This window comes from Chionomys nivalis, chromosome 8, assembly GCF_950005125.1.
Source record: "Chionomys nivalis chromosome 8, mChiNiv1.1, whole genome shotgun sequence".
Classification (NCBI taxonomy): Eukaryota; Metazoa; Chordata; class Mammalia; order Rodentia; family Cricetidae; genus Chionomys; species Chionomys nivalis.
The window spans coordinates 40247094-40262975 of NC_080093.1; the positions used below are offsets into that span (position 1 = coordinate 40247094).

The 15882-nt window shown below is 44.4% G+C and overlaps 1 protein-coding gene across 2 annotated transcripts in view; it reads left to right on the forward strand.

Moving 5' to 3' along the window:
• Pcsk5 (proprotein convertase subtilisin/kexin type 5) overlaps positions 1–15882 on the forward strand; it is a 409270-nt gene that overhangs the window by 284516 nt on the left and 108872 nt on the right. Inside the window, exon 21 of one of the 2 annotated variants that reach the window (XM_057777814.1) lies at positions 2150–4802. The exons of the other annotated variant lie outside the window; for it this stretch is intronic. Within the exon in view, the coding sequence (XP_057633797.1) occupies positions 2150–2265 (116 nt within the window). The 3' untranslated portion in view covers positions 2266–4802. Of the gene's footprint in view, positions 1–2149; positions 4803–15882 lie in introns of those variants that run through there. 2 annotated transcript variants of the gene reach the window in all.

A 15882-nucleotide genomic window follows, 5' to 3' on the forward strand; every position in this document is an offset into this window, starting at 1 on the left:
TTTTTTGATACCTCATACATAAAGCCTTATACCCTCTCTTGAGCAGTAAACATTTTGCATCAATATCTCCTAAGTCCTGTGTTTTATAAATTGTTAGACATTGTATTTAATCCTGAAAATATTCCCTAACATTTTCCACCCTCTGGTTATTTGGATTTTTCATTACTTTGATATTTGAATCCTAATCAAATGATATCCAAGTGTTTCATGAGGTACATAAAGCTAGGAACTAATCCAGTCTTCCAGCAGAAAACCCAAGATGTGATGCCAGAAAGTGGCAGACGAAGCCTAGAACTTAAGGCTTCCAAGTGTTGAGCCAGTCTGCTTTTCTTGCCATTAACGGTTTTTGTCCAAAACTCTGGGAACCACACCATCCCCAAAGATTCTGATTGGACTGTGTGGGGTGGAGTATGACATGGATATTTTCAGAAACTTTTACATGTTTCTAATTTGCAACCTGGTCTAAGGAGCCATTCCCCCTACCGCTTGTCAATTCAGCATATTTTGATTATTCCAATACCAACATTACTGAATTTTGATTTTCTATATAATAATTCATGCTTGAACATTGTACCTAAACTTTACACATATCTCAGTAGGGAAATCAATCATATTTGATCTATCGTTCAATGTCTTTGGAGACTACATTTAGAATAGTCTTGATCACAAGACTACAGCCCTAGGGAAAGGCAGCCAGCACTGCCTGGAAGGGCATGGAATTAGGAGTCTGTATGCTGTATTCAGATCGCCTCTCCAGACCTGGGGCTTCTTTCCCTGCCTCACAAAGTGGGGGAGAGGATACTCCTGACCCTGTGTGGTTATCCCACAGCTCACTATTAGGAACCTCTAAAGGACATGGCAGGACAGGAGCACACGAGGACACTGATACAAGTACTTTTGTGCTTTTGTTTCCTCGAAGCATCTGGGTAGCTGCCATCTTCATCATGTGTCTAATGGACAGGTAGTGTAGCAGGATAGGCTCAGCCCACCCCACTCTGCTTCTAGGTCCTGCCAGGGCTAATTCTCAGTTTACCACTCTAGGGAAAGAAACCTGCAGTGGGGGCACCAGGGCCTTCTAAGTATCAGCTTTCATTTGCCGGCACGTGCCTTCCTGCCTGACTGTAAAAAACATGGTTCCTTTATACTGGAATACAACCAGTCCTTTCTTTTTCAAGTCAGTACACAGGTTCCTGAGGAAGACTTAAGTGATTGACAGGCACAGGGCCTTGAAGTTTTCTCCTCTAGCATTTGATACAAGTAACCTAAAGTTAACGATGTACTCACCCTTCATAAGCCACACTGACCACAGGCTAAGTTATATCAAATGGCAGCTTGGTTAGAGGAAAGCGTCATTGAGAGTGGTAGTTCAGTCAGGCCACTTCCAGGCCTGATGAGGAACGAGGGTCTTCGAGGCTTCAGTTACGTGGCAGATGCTCTTACAGACTGCTGTCTGCTCCTTCTCAACCATCATGTTTCCATGATTCTAAGACAATCCTTCTGCAGTTTAGCATCACGGAAATCAGATAGATCTGATGGGGGTTAGGTGTCACTGCCTGGCTGGAGACTTAGCCACAGAGATGTGCATCAGTTGAATGAAGCTTTAGGCTCCTGGTTTCCGTGTGTCATTTAACAACCATTCAAATGAGCAACACCAAAGAACTACACACAGAGCGTTATATCACACGCTGTTAATAAAATTAAAGTTCCGGTTGCTACCAGAGCATGGTATCACTGAGTCTTGTTATCTCTGTGATACTGAAATAAGGGTGAACTTTAAACCTTGTGTCTTAGAGTCAATGAAATATGGTACAAATGGCTGTATATTTTCTGCTCTAGATACTTCTGAGAAGAAAAGTTCTTGCTTGTGATATTATTGATTTCTAATGTATTCTTTTTTTCCAATCTCTTTTTCCTTTCACAAATGGATACCAATCACATTTACTGCTGGACTGCAAAATTTCTCCTTGAAAACCCTGCTGTTGACTGAAATCACTCTGGGTGGACCAAATTCCCTCCCTGTTGACTGCTCCTGAATGAACTTCTTCCAACCCCCCCAAATCTACCTCTTTGGCCAATCAAAAAACCTCCCTCCGTGTGTCCTGCTGCTCTCGACTCCACTCCCCCTCTCTCTTGCTGACTTCCGGAAAAGCTACGGAAGAGTCCTGGGCGGAAGGAGGCTTCTGTATGCTTGTGAAAAAGAACAATCTGTGTCAGCGGAAAGTTCTACAACAGCTGTGCTGCAAAACATGTACATTCCAAGGCTGAGCAGCCGCCTAGTCCTCGTTCCTGTAGACCTAGAGATTATTCCATATTATTAAAGAGAAAAAAAGCCAAAAAATGCAAAGCACCTCTCTCTTTCTTGCTATCTTTTTTTTTCCCTCTCTCTCTCTCAAGTTTGTGCAGGGAGATGGTGAACTGTTTTGTCAAAACTTAAATAGAAAAAAAAATAAATAAATAAACCTACAACAAGCCTACCTTTTAAAACTGGATGTTTAGTGTTAAACAGCCAGAATCACAGAGACAGTATTGTATAACCAAAGTATCTGATGCCAAAATTTGAAGTTAAAGTAATGATTTGATTTCCTGCCCTGGTTTGAAGGTCCATTTTATTCCTTTTCATTCGCTCTCTTGTTTCTCCTTTCAAATGACTGAAAATACGTTTTTCTCAAAAACATCACAAGCACACACATAGAATGAACAGAAAGCTTTTGCATGGGTCACTTTCCCATACTGAGCCTGCGGCTTGGGGAAAATGACAGAAAACTATACCGTAGGGTACTGAGAAGATCCCACAGAGTGTGTCCAGTGTCCTCATCTTTGCGTTCCACAGTTCCACTGTGATCCTTCCCACACGTGACTGGCTTTGTATGTTGTGTGCTGGTTTTCTGCACTTTTCCCTCCTGATGAGTCTGCTCCATTGGCCTCGTCAGGTAGACTTTCTGCCACCGGCTTTCCAAACACTGTCCGTCGGGTTATTTTTCACACAGCTGGTAAAATGGATTGCTCTGTAGAGTCGAACGGATGGTAGAGGCACGTGATGCCCAGAAGGGCTGAGACTGACCCAGGTCCTCTGGAGCCCAGAGTGTCATTCTGCAGGCCCTGTATAACCTCTTGGTGCTATCTCATCTTTGCCCCCGTAGAATTTTTTTAACTGTCGTCAGAAATTCCATCTGTCACAGTGGGAAGCATTTGAGACAGCATGCAGATTTCCTTCTGTGGTCAAAAGTTTCTCAGAGGTCCTGTACATTTTAAGAAATAGAGTTTATTTAAATACTATTTAAGCTCATGCATACACTGGTGGAGCCCTGTCTTTCAATGGTGCTGATTCCGAGCTGTCTCATCCTTACGTTGTCATAGAACAAAACTAGAGATTGAATGTGGGTGGCACGGTTGTACCCTCTTGGTCCTGTCTCTTCTCCCTCTCCAGTCCTCCTGTAGCTAAGGCCATGTTCTTCTGTACCTGTCCGCTGAATGTCACCGAGCTGGGGTTGCTCTATCTGTTTATCTGATTCACAATGCGTTCACTGGTTTTCTGTGACTCAAACATTTCCGGGCATCTAGAATACTGAACTATAGATAAACGGCTTGAATCTGCAGTTGAAAATGGTGAAACCTAACATACCTTTTTACACTTCCTCCGAGAGTAACTGATTTCAAGCTCCTTCCTTTCTCCTACCAAATCTCCATGGTGACCTCATTTACCTGTAGCCTGACCAGACACCTTCAGGCTCTAAGCTCTGGAAAGCTACACTTCTGAGATGCCAGGACTTCAGTGCTAAGAGGAGAGAGGTGATCTGGGGAAGGAGCTGGGATGTAGATGCTAAAGTCCCTGCTCACACAAACAGGTAGTAAACCACATACCCTGAAGATCTCCCTAGACAGTGGAGTTCACATCTAGCCGCAGGTAGATAAGGAATAATCAGCCTGTTGAACCCTTCAATAGCATTGTCCTGCTACTGAGTCACATGATTCATTGGTAACTAAGGAACTGTCAGGCTATGCTGGGCAACTCTTCTTTGGAACACTGTAGGCTCTTCTGACTCGAAGAGCAAAGGGAATCCTGGTCACGGTGTACGATTCTTTTCACATTTGAATGCACATTCTTTAAATGAACAGATGTAAGCACAGGCCAGGCAGCGGCAAAAACTAAATTTGCCTGTGAAGGAATCCAGTTGATTAGGCAGGTCTCTACTGTTAACGGAATCCGGTTGATTAGGCAGGTCTATACTGTTAAAAGAATTGGGTTGATTAGGCAGGTCTATACCGTTAAAGGCACAAGGTCCCGATGATACAAGAGATCAAAATGGAGTCTTTGTCCTTAGACATGTTAGCCACTGATAAGACAACAAATTCCCTGGGGTCCACCTCCGTGCGTTCCATCCCATTGATGGTGCAGGGGGCACATCATGGAAACACTGGTTTAGCTACTAGTTCGTTCCTGCCTCATTTATCTACATGACATTATCAACTAGAACATAATGCTTTCAAAGTTTACGTTAATGTTATATATTATGTATAAATATATATATTCAAGAGTATATGTAATGGATAGCACAAAGTATGAAGACGTGACAAATGCTCTTACCCTCTGGAGACAAAAGTTCTATTTCCTGTTTTCTTTTGTCTTTTGACTTAAGTCAAAATACTTAATAGTGACCTGTTGTTAAATCCAAATCTACTTTACTGAGAAATACTGTACATGTGTAAAATGTTCAGTTGTTTTTTTTTTTTTTTTTTTGTAAAATATAGAACAGTTGTAATTGATACTGGCCAAAATCAATGTTATTCCATATTTTATTTTTTCTATTAAATTAACCTAAGTTCCTGTTTATTTGATCTCTTCATACCCATGTGTAAACATCTCTGAAAAGCTTAGTTGAACCGGGCGGTGGTGGCGCACGCCTTTAATCCCAGCACTCGGGAGGCAGAGGCAGGCGGATCTCTGGGAGTTCGAGGCCAGCCTGGTCTACAAGAGCTAGTTCCAGGACAGGCTCCAAAGCTACAGAGAAACCCTGTCTCGAAAAAAACCAAAAAAAAAAAAAAAAAAAAAAAAGCTTAGTTGATGAGAAAGGTCTCTGCTTCCATACTGAAGTAGAGTGTGGAGGAGCAGTGGGTGTGAATGAAGTGTCTAAGTACGCATAGAAAAACAAGAGAAGAGAGGTAGGACATGAACAAAAGGGAGGAGGACATGACACACAGAGCAGGTGACATTTGGACAGCAATGCATGTTAAATCTCATTTTCAGGAAGAACATAACTAAAAATACCTATTAAACTTGGCATAGTTTCTGTCCAGTTGTAGCTACCAAGTCCCCAGGATGGAAGGTAGCTGGGTCAATTCTGCATTCTGCAGTGTGTGTGTGTGTGTGTGTGTGTGCGTGCGTGTGTGTGGTGTAGGGTGGGAGCAAAGATGAAGCAAGTATAAAGACTGTGGAAAAGAAAGGTTCAGTTTGCTGACATTTTTGTATAAATTTGGCAGTGGATAGCCCAGAACACCTAAGGGATGAGTTTGTCCAACAGAAATCTCTGAGGCAAAGCACTCAGTGGGAATGAAAAATGAGCTAAAATGATCAGTGGATGTATATTATTGTGGACCCTGCTTGAGATGCAATCACTACCCTTGTGGTTCATTACTTGCCATTTGAGCATAAAAAATTAGCAAAAAAAAAAAAAGCAACATGAGTTCCAACCAGATTTAAGATTCAGAGAATACATATGGGTATAAGAAAGAATTTCTAGCCGGGTGGTGGTGGGGCACGCCTTTAATCCCAGCACTCGGGAGGCAGAGGCAGGCGGATCTCTGGGAGTTCGAGGCCAGCCTGGTCTACAAGAGCTAGTTCCAGGACAGGAACCAAAAAGCTACAGAGAAACCCTGTCTCGAAAATCAAAAAAAAAAAAAAAGAAAGAAAGAAAGAAAGAAAGAAAGAAAGAAAGAAAGAAAAGAAAAAGAAAAAGAATTTCTACAAACACAAAGTCCTGATAAGAAGACAATGGAAATGGATTTTAGTGACTATGTAACATGCAGTATACAATATGAAAATATAATACATATCTGCTGCATCTGAGAAAAACAAAGCAGAAGTACATGTATTACCGTTTACTCAAAAGGAAACCAAAACATATAGATAGACCCTAAATTGATATGACAAATTAATAATAACACTAATAAAGTTTAACAACCACAGAAGCAATGAGTTCCAAATCCTGTAGGTGGGTCATTTAGTTAAGTTTATGCTGAACTGGCCAAGGTCGTATTCCTGGAGCAGATAGGAGTAAAATTAGTCTTTTACTATTACTGTCTAAAGGTCTTGGTCAGGTTCAGAGGTCTTGACCGAGTTTTTTTTTTTTTTTTTTTCTCTGCCAGTTAAAGAATTAATAGGCAGGAGAAATGTCAGGCAGAACAGGTAGCAACTTAAGAAACCTCAAACACAGCAAACAGGAGCAGAGAGAATCATCAATTTGAGGAAGGTTTTTATTAGGGGCGAAGAAACACACATGTAGCAGGCAAAAAGAAAAAGACCATCTACATAATAGAGGGCAGATCTGAGAAGCCAGAAGCCTTGAGACTTCTTATTGAGGGCTGGAGTTAATAAAGTCCTTGAAGGGTCTTCCCTAATTTAGTTTGGCCAGTTTGAAGAAATGTGGCATGGCTGATTGACCAACAACTGTTGTATAAATGTGTTTTGATCCAGCCTTGAACTTGTTGAGTCAGTCCATCAGCAGAGGCCCGACCTGTAGGAGAAAAAGAAAGAAGAAGAAGCAGCCCACAAGGCCTTTATTTAAACTGCCAGACTTTTGTATCAGGTCCAGAGGATAATGGGAAAAGTTAGCCATCTTGGAAGTTCCCTATCCTTATTACCTAGGCATGGTCCCTCTCCCTATCTGCCTATCAGGAAGTCTGTCTAACTCCTAGGCCCTCTTTACAAGTAAATTTGCCACACATGAGACATTCAGGTCAGGAAGATGTGTTTATCTAATTAGTTTAAGATGTGTTTTAATCTAACTAGTTAGTTGCTACAAAGGGCGGTAGTTCAACTTGCAATGGCTGAGTCAAGAAATGGCTCCCACTTTCCCTTTGTTGCCGGCACTCCATCTCTGCCCAGTCCCACGCCAATTACAGCTGCAAAGTTCTCGAGTCCCGCTGTGGAAGCCCTTGCTCCACGGTGCCGCTCCCAAGCTTATTGGGAAATACAAGATATGAACAAAGGGAGCCCATTGGCTTTCTAACTACTATATTGAAGTTTCTCTCTCGAGTGATCAACACTGTAAGCACATTTCAGTATGGAAATCCAGAGGTCCTACTCACCACACCGTCCCCAATAGAAAGCCTCCCATGATGCTGACACAGAACGGTCCATTCTTCACAGTGTTGGAGTCATCATACAGCCTCACCCAGGATACCAGCAGATGGCAGAGTGACAATAAAGATTGCAGGCAACCTTAAACTGCTCTGGTTAGATGCTATGTCCTTCCGTTCCCTAATACAAAATGGCAGGTGAAAACAAAGACGAGTCGCAGCTTGACCTCACGTACCCTAGGCTGGGCTCCGGGCTCCAAAGGCAGAATATGTACATGGCACAGAAAATATAAGACTGCTTTCTTCTCTGCTTAACATCCATTTCCAGATGCTTTGGTTGCCAGCCCATAAAATCCAAAGTTCTCCTCCGAGCACTCCAGAGCCTTTGACATATTCAGCTGGGCATAGCCAAGATGAACTGAATTTCACTGAGGCTTGTTGGAGCTCCTTGGCACCTAGCAGGAGACTCTAATCCACATAGCCATGTCGTCTCGTCATCACTAGAGGTGATGATCCAGCCGGATTCGGCTCTTTGGCAAGAAGGAGGCAGTTATGCAGCAGTCCCAGAGCGGGAGTGGTGGCGCGGCATCCTGTCCTCTTCGTCCAGGAGACTGCAGACAATCACTTGGCTGTTCTCCCCCTTTGCTCAGTGAGTGTAACTTCTGAGACAGACTTTCACACCAGAGTTTAAGCTGGCCTGAAACTCAGCATTCCTTAGCTTCCCATGTGCTGGGTGAGTAGGCATGAACCTCCATGTCTGGTCTGGTCTTGGTAGATTATTAGTGAGGAATTTGCTTAACAAAATCTCTTCCAGTTGGCCATTGTTTAGATGCAACGGTTGTTTTGATTTAAAAAAGGTATTTCGAGAAAATTCCGGACAAACTTTCTGAGGTTCATATTGTAAGATCTTGAACTTTTGTCAGTATTTTTATATTCTTTAAGGATGTAATGTTTTAAGACCAGCATGGTTTTATTTAATTGGGCCCACACAAAAGTCAGCACAGAGATGAACTTTCTGACACGAGAGTGATCGCTAATAGAAGGTGTGGCCCAGACTCAAGCCACCGCTTCACACCTGTGCCCTGCATGGCTTCCTTTCTTAAGAGTGCCAGAGCACATTCCGCTCAAATTACACGCGTTGCAAGGGAAGCAGGAGCCTTTTCCCAAGAAAGAACAGAAGGACACTGACCCATTGAACTTTGTTTTTTTGTTGTTGTTGTTTTTGTTGTTGTTTTGGTCTTTTGGTTTTTTTTCTTATAAGCCCAAATAAATCCAAATTGTAGATAGAGTCTCTGACACACCAGGCTCTGAGGTTCTTACCTTCTCCAGACTGACCTTCTAACTGAGCAATATGTACAAAACACTCAGCTGTAATGCGACACTACTTAAAGTGGTATGAAGCACGCTGAGAGTCCAGAGGCACAAGCTCGCATTACCAATGAAGTGTTGATGTCCCTTGTCCTTGGACACGCTTGCCAAAGGCATCCCAAAATAGTGTGAAGCGTTCCAGATAGAGTTGGCGCTAATGCGCACAAATAAAACTGCAAAGGTCAAAATCAAATGATATCATAATTAAATGTCTGTGAATTGCAACGTGTCAAACTAGTCAATTGCAACCCCACTCTTAAAGAATCATGTCCAATTAAGTTTAATGTAGGATGAAGGTGAATCTTAAGGACTGGTACAGTGTGGAAGACCCAGAGGTTGGAGCAGGTAGACTCCACGGGGATCTTATTTATTGCCTTGAAGAGGAGGGAGAAATTCTCCCTTTACCCTCAAGGCCATGTCTCTGGGATGACACTGAGGTGAGAGCTGAGGAGGAAAGAGGGAAAACAGCGTGTAAATTCTGTCTTTGCTTGCCACACTCCCTCCGAGGAGCGTTTAGTCTCACTGCTTTAAATACCATCTCTACTGATCTGCTCTCTGTTTCAATAACAAAACACCCGAGGCTGCACACTTTACAAAAGCACCAGGTTCATTTAGCACAATTTGGGGAACTCGTGAGTTCACCCAACATGACATTGGTCTACATACACACACCCATCTCCACTGCTGTGCTGCAATGCAACATGGCAGAAGGCATGGCTTGAGTTGCTAAAGGATAGAAAAGACCACATGGGGAGACAGGGAGTCATTGAGAAGTAGGGGCAGGGCAGGCTTGCAGTTTTTTCCAACAGTGCAGTCATGAGCTAGAATACATGACAACTATCTTAATTTATGCTGAGAACCATGTCTCAGTGGCTTCCCAATAAGTTCCACCCTTAAATATCTCCCACCACTCAACATCACACATGAGGAACCTTCCTCTAACATCCTTTTTCCTAATTGCACCAAATGTCACAGATTCAATGAACTCTGGGCATTTCCCTTCAGATATCTGGCAGACAGCTCAACTAACACATCCAAAACCGACTTTAGACACCTCAGCCTCATGCCATCACTGCCACCTCTCCAGCTCTCCTTTCTTAGTAAAGGGCCATTATAAACCCACTCAGTTGCTCAGGACTTCTCTTTTCTATCCCAAATCCAACTTATCAGCAAAGCCACTTGACTGTGCTTCCAAAATCCCTCTCTTGATGGCCCACTTCTGCCCAGTCCATGAGCCTTTGAGTGGCTTCTCTGCCTTCCTTCTGTGCCCCTGTTAAAAAAAAAAAAAATCTGAAAGCAGCTGCTTCCATACCCACTTTTCTCTTTCCACACTTACACTCACACAACAGTCTTGATTCATTTTCCTGTTCGCTGTCAGTCCATTCCGTGAGAACTGGTGCCACTCTGCCCATCTTGTCCACAACTCTATTTTATCTGTCTAGCATACTTTGTTTAATAACAATTTGTGGAATAACTGAATAAGAAGACATCAGAGCAGAGTAGCATTTGATTTGAGTCTCAAAGAAAAGCAAGGTTTTGGTATGTCAGAGACACTTAGAAGGCTACTCACGAGAGTCTATGCAAAGCTACAGGGACACCGGAAGGGCTGTGCAGGGGGTGACAGACAGAGTGTGCAGGGTAAGGAGTAGGGAGAGTAAGCAGGGAGCTGGAGTGAGGATTCATCTTCACCATCTCCCCTTCCCCAGAGCCATCAGCCCTCCTGAGAGAGGATAATTGACTTGCCAAAGGACCCCATCAAGTCACCTCTTGGCTTCTCGCCAGTGTATTTTGGGAAGCAATGATTCAGAGAGAGTGCTGAAGAGAGCATACCTGCTCCAGTCCTCAGAAGGCTAATGGCTGCTTTGAGCCAGCAAATGAAGGGCGAGGGGGACTCAACAGAACTCAATGGCCAGATGAGCTCACATTAGAGAGGTGGCCTGCAGCTCCTTGGTGGCATTGTGTCACAGGCTGCAGGGAGCGTGACAGAAATCCTGTGAGCCTGGCTAACAAATCTAGGGTGATAAATTCTAGGTGTTTTCAGACAGGCTTTTGTTGCCTCCTGAATCATAGCAGTTACAAAACAATAAAAGCTTAACTATCAAAGAAAGGGTAAGGCCTGTGTACATACGGGAAGGTATTTGCAGTTGACTTTGCTTGATGAGAGTCAACAAAATGACCTAACCATCTTCTGTCTCGATCCCACCTCGGAGCCATAGAAAGACGTTTCTGCCTCCCGACTCTGACTACTCCAGTCCTGCCCCACCTACATCAAATGATGTCTCAATGGGAAGCTTGTTAGGAAACCTGTGTGTCACCTTGCCCTTCTTCAAGCTCCACACTCGTCCCCACAGACTTTCAGGAACTCAACACTGAACAAGGGGCCCCACCCTCTATGGACCCCCACTTCCTTAGTCGAGAGTCTTTTCTTTAGCTTAAAGAACTTGCTCGGTCTGCCCTGCCCCACTTCACCAACCTCATCTATCACTACCCTCTCCTTCCCCCGGATCCTTCTGTTCTGCCCTGAACCTTAGTCCTTGCCCACAAGATATCTCTCCTGCTTGAATAAACCTCAGTTGGTCAGCCATGCTGACTGACACCTGTTATCTGGGCCTCAGTCTTTTCTTCATTCCCTCACCCTTACAGGCAAGGTTAGCTCTCCTTATTTCTCTTATGTTTCCATTCTTGTGTTTCACTGTGACATTTTCATGTGTGTATAATGTTTCTCCATCAGATTCCCACTCCCATTCTCCTGTCTTGCTCTCCAACTTGGTCTCCTACATCTTTCCTAATTGTCCCCTGCTCCCATGTGAGCTGTCATAAAAGTCCCTCCTTCACGTCAATTGTATTTGAGGTCTCTTGTTCTCTAAAGTCGATGGAGCGATTCTCTCTACAGAGAATCCTCTGTGGGTGAAAACTTGGTACACAAAGGACAAAACAGTCTCGTGGACCAGAGGCTTGATAGATCTCCATCAATAGGTAAACAGAAAATTCTATGAAGGGTTCAGTGGATAATTGAACAAATGACAATAAAGAAGTAACCATGATGCGGATGCTGGGATAATTAAATCCTGATTGTGTGTGGCTTCAAGATTCCCCTACTTCCCTCACATCTTCAGTTTCCTCTCCTTTAGTGCCATCCCTGCCAACTCTAGCTGCATGACATTATAAAGAAGGAAAGATACTTCATGGAGTTTCTGTCACTTTCCAGAAAGGGCATCTAACACTATCAGCACAAAGAAGAAACTAAGGCTTTAGAATAAACCTCACTACGGTGGAAACCATCACAGCAGAGGAGTGGGGACTGTTTAGTGTGTTAGTTCCTTTTCTTGTTGCCGTGACAAAATTCCTTGGGAAAGCTACTCAACCAAGGAAGGGTTTATTTTATCTCTCAAGGAGGCGTGGTTACCATGGCACCAGGAAGATGAGGTGTCATCTCACACGAGGGCTCCATTCAGGAGTTGATGAATGCAGATATTAGCTGGCTTTCTGCTTTTTATACAGTGAAGTACTATAGCTGAGGAAATGGTGCCCCTGACGTTCAGGATGGGTCTTCCCTCTCTAGTGGATCCTTTCTGGAAACACTCTCAGAGATGCACCCAAAGGTATGTTTCCACAGTCAACAGTGAAGCTTGGCCATCAGGAGTAAACGGCCGTATCCTAAACACGAGCTCCCCCCCCCCCCCAGATGCTTGCTGTATTCACAGCTGTAGAGAGACCATACAGAAGAAATCAGGGTGCAATGTACACTCCAATTTCTGTGAAGGAAAGGAAGAGATGAGATGGTGAGGTGAGGTGAGGTGAGGTGAGGTGAGGTGAGGTGAGGTGAGGTGATCAGTAGCAACTGACCTTGAGCTAGGGAGATGGCCTGAACTTTCCAGCTGGGCCCAACATTGAGAGAGTCACAAACTTCTGGTGAAAGAATGAGACATGAGAGACATGGAGGAAAGAAGGGGAGGAGAATCCTTAGGAGAGAGAAGAATATGACCCACAGCTACTGGCCAGAAAGATGACAGAAGAGGAGACACAAGCCAAGAAAGGCAGCTAGCTCTAGAAGCATAAAACAACATGCCACCAACAGGAAAAGGGTCCCGCCAGAGCTCTGCCCAGAACCTGAGGAAACCTGGCTCCAGGTCATGGCCACAGCCTCTACAAAGAACGCAAGCTGCCAGCACCTTGACATCAACCTTGTAAAATCCAGAAGAGAGAATCAACTAGGCCACACTGCCCAGACTGCCAGCCTACAGAATGCGAGACAACTGGGTGCTTTTGAAACCACTACATTTATTCTGAAGCAGAAAACTAACATAATTACCCCAGACCAACTTCATCAGAAGATGGTCTGTGACATCACAGATAAAGATGAACCACTAAGGTTTCTGAGATATGTGAAGCCAAAATGGCAGACATGACAGCTCCTGCTTTCTGTTTAATCTTATTGTATTTTTATGTATATTTGTGAGGTTTATTTCTATTTAGTGGCAGCGGGGGGAGGTGAGACGATGGCTGTGACTATGTGCCATGTGTGTGGTACCTGCAAAGGCCAGAAGAGGACTTTACATCCCCTAGATGCAAACAGGCTTGATGGAGGTGGGTCATCTTTCTATCTGTTGTTTCATTGGTTAAGTAATAAAGAAACTGTCTTGGCCCCTTTAATAGGACAAAAAATTAGGTAGGCGGAGTAGACAAAATAAAATGCTGGGAAAAAGAAGCTGAGTCAGGAGTCGCCATGATTCTCCCACTCCAGACAGACGCAGGTTAAGATCTCCCTGGTAAGCCAGCTTGTGGGGCTACACAGAATATTAAAAATGGGTTAGATCAATATGTAAGAGCTAGCCAATAAGAGGCCGAAACTAATGGGCCAGGCAGTGTTTAAAAGAATACAGTTTCCGTGTAATTATTTTGGGGCATAAGCCATGCGGGCGGCCGGGTGCCGGGGACGCAGCCCCGCCGCTCATATTACAACACAGGCTATTTTGAGCTGCCCAACACGGGTGCTAGGAACTGAACTTGAATCCTCTGCAAGGGCAGCAAACTCCCTCAACAGCTGAGCCATCTCTCTAGCTCTTCTTTTATTTTGAGATAGGCTCTTGTATAGTCCCAGCTGGCCTCAAATCTCATTATGCAGCTAATTCCTTATCCCCTTGTCCCCACCTCTCAAGCCCTGGCATTACAGCTGTGCTACACCACATCTGCTTTGATCATCAAGTTCTTCAAGGATGGTCACTGAAGAACCAGGCAACTGTGTACTGGTCATTGCCCAGCAGAGCTAAAGCAAGCTGGTGGCTCTTCAGGTCAGATGAATGATTTATGGTGAATAACTTCAGCACTCTACAGCCTCTGGACCTCACCCTCCTAGGTGTGTGACTGGAAGGTGCCCTGCCCTTGAGGTCTACAGCCTCCGAACCTCTGCCCAGATGCATGGTGGAGTGCTCACTGGCTGCATGCTAACTGCTGGTTTGAGGCGGAGCACCCTGACTCCAAACATGCTCTTGTGGACCTCTGCAGTGGATAAGCCACAAGCAGGCCAGTCCACCACTGAGCTGTCCCTTTGTGTCTTTCCCCTCAATGAGCTGAAGTCCTTGCCGCCACTTTCCAGGCCTGTTCTCTTGAAAGTGCCGCGTAACTAGCCGTGTTTGTGGCCAATGGGCAGTAAAGCACTATCCTCTGCAGAGCCAAATTGAATGTATTATGCGTTTCTTGATAACCTGCTAAGGATCAGCGGCTGAGCTCGCTCCTTCCGTGTTCATTACCTGGCATTGCAGGAGCTTGTTCCCTTGTCAAGCTGGAATGGCATTGTCCTCTAGAGGCCCTGTTGTCAGCTAGGGCTTCCTACTGAGTCCTAGCTCACCCTCTGACATCACAACTGGCTTAACTGTTTCTTTCTCCTGTCCTGTCCTCTGAGTCCAGCTCGCCAGGCAGGTGGCCCTGATGCTCCCACTATGGAGAAGAGACTGGGTGGAACCTAGGATATTTCGAATATCATCCATCCTTTCCAAGAAATGGGTCAGCATCTAAACGACCATCACAGAGAATCTGGAAGGAAGCTGCCTGGCTTCGATGTTAACTTTCTTGCTCACAGTATGCTTATGAGAAGTACACAAATCTATGACTGTTTCTCCATTTGAATAATAATAGTCCTTATGGGGGTAACATTAATATTAAATAACAGTGTCTATCAGGCACGATAGTGATTTCTCTTAATACTATTTAAACTATAAATTAAACGTTCATCCCTGATTCCTCCTTTCTGCTTACAGTCAGTCCATGATCAAATCTAACCATCTTGTCTCTGGTTCTCTCCTGAGTCTGTCCTCTTCCCCCCATCTGCTACCACACTGAGTTGACTGTCTCCATCCACTGCCACACTGGGTCCGCTGTCCCCATCCACTGCCACACTGGGTCCGCTGTCCCCATCCACTGCCACACTGGGTCCGCTGTCCCCATCCACTGCCACACTTGGTCAGCATCTTTGGCCTAGGCAACTGGGAGCCATCCTCTCATATCCTTGACAAACTCTTTCTTAAGCTTAAAAAAAATGTATAAGTAAATAAAAAGTCGAAGCAGGGTGTGAAAATGCAATCTGAGCTCACGCCTCTCCTGCTGAAACCTGTGGCTTCTAGTAATACCAGAATGAATGAAATGAATTTTACGCCCTGGCAATGCTGAAGCTTGCATGGGCAGCCTGGATATGGTGGTTCTGTCCATATTGGGTTTCATGGTCTAAGTTGCTGAGGACAACTGACCAGGTCTCTTCCTCAAGAGGCACGAGATCTCATTAAAGATGATTGTGAGTCACCATATGGTTGCTGGTGAACTCAAGACCTTTGGAAGAGCAGGCAGTGTTCTTAACCTCTGAGGGTTTGGTTCTAGTAATACCAGAGCCAGCAGCAAGTCCTGAAAAACCTGATCCACCCCTTTCTCTCCATTCCTCTCCATCCTACCTCTTTTTCTCTCTATGGCCATCCTGGCCTTCCTTCGGTACCCACATTAGCCACGCCATTCCCACTCAAGAATGTCAGTGTGGCAGCATTGACTTTTTCTCACTATTGTATTTCTCATGGTTAGCACTGTTATTGCCGTGAGAGATTTTTTTTCTCTCAATGAGTTTTGAATGAATGAATGAGTGAGTGAGTGGGTGGGTGAGTGAGTAAATGTACTGTGACACAATCATAAGGTCCAGGCAAGTAAGATGGCACTTCTGTCTCTTTCCTTCTCTTT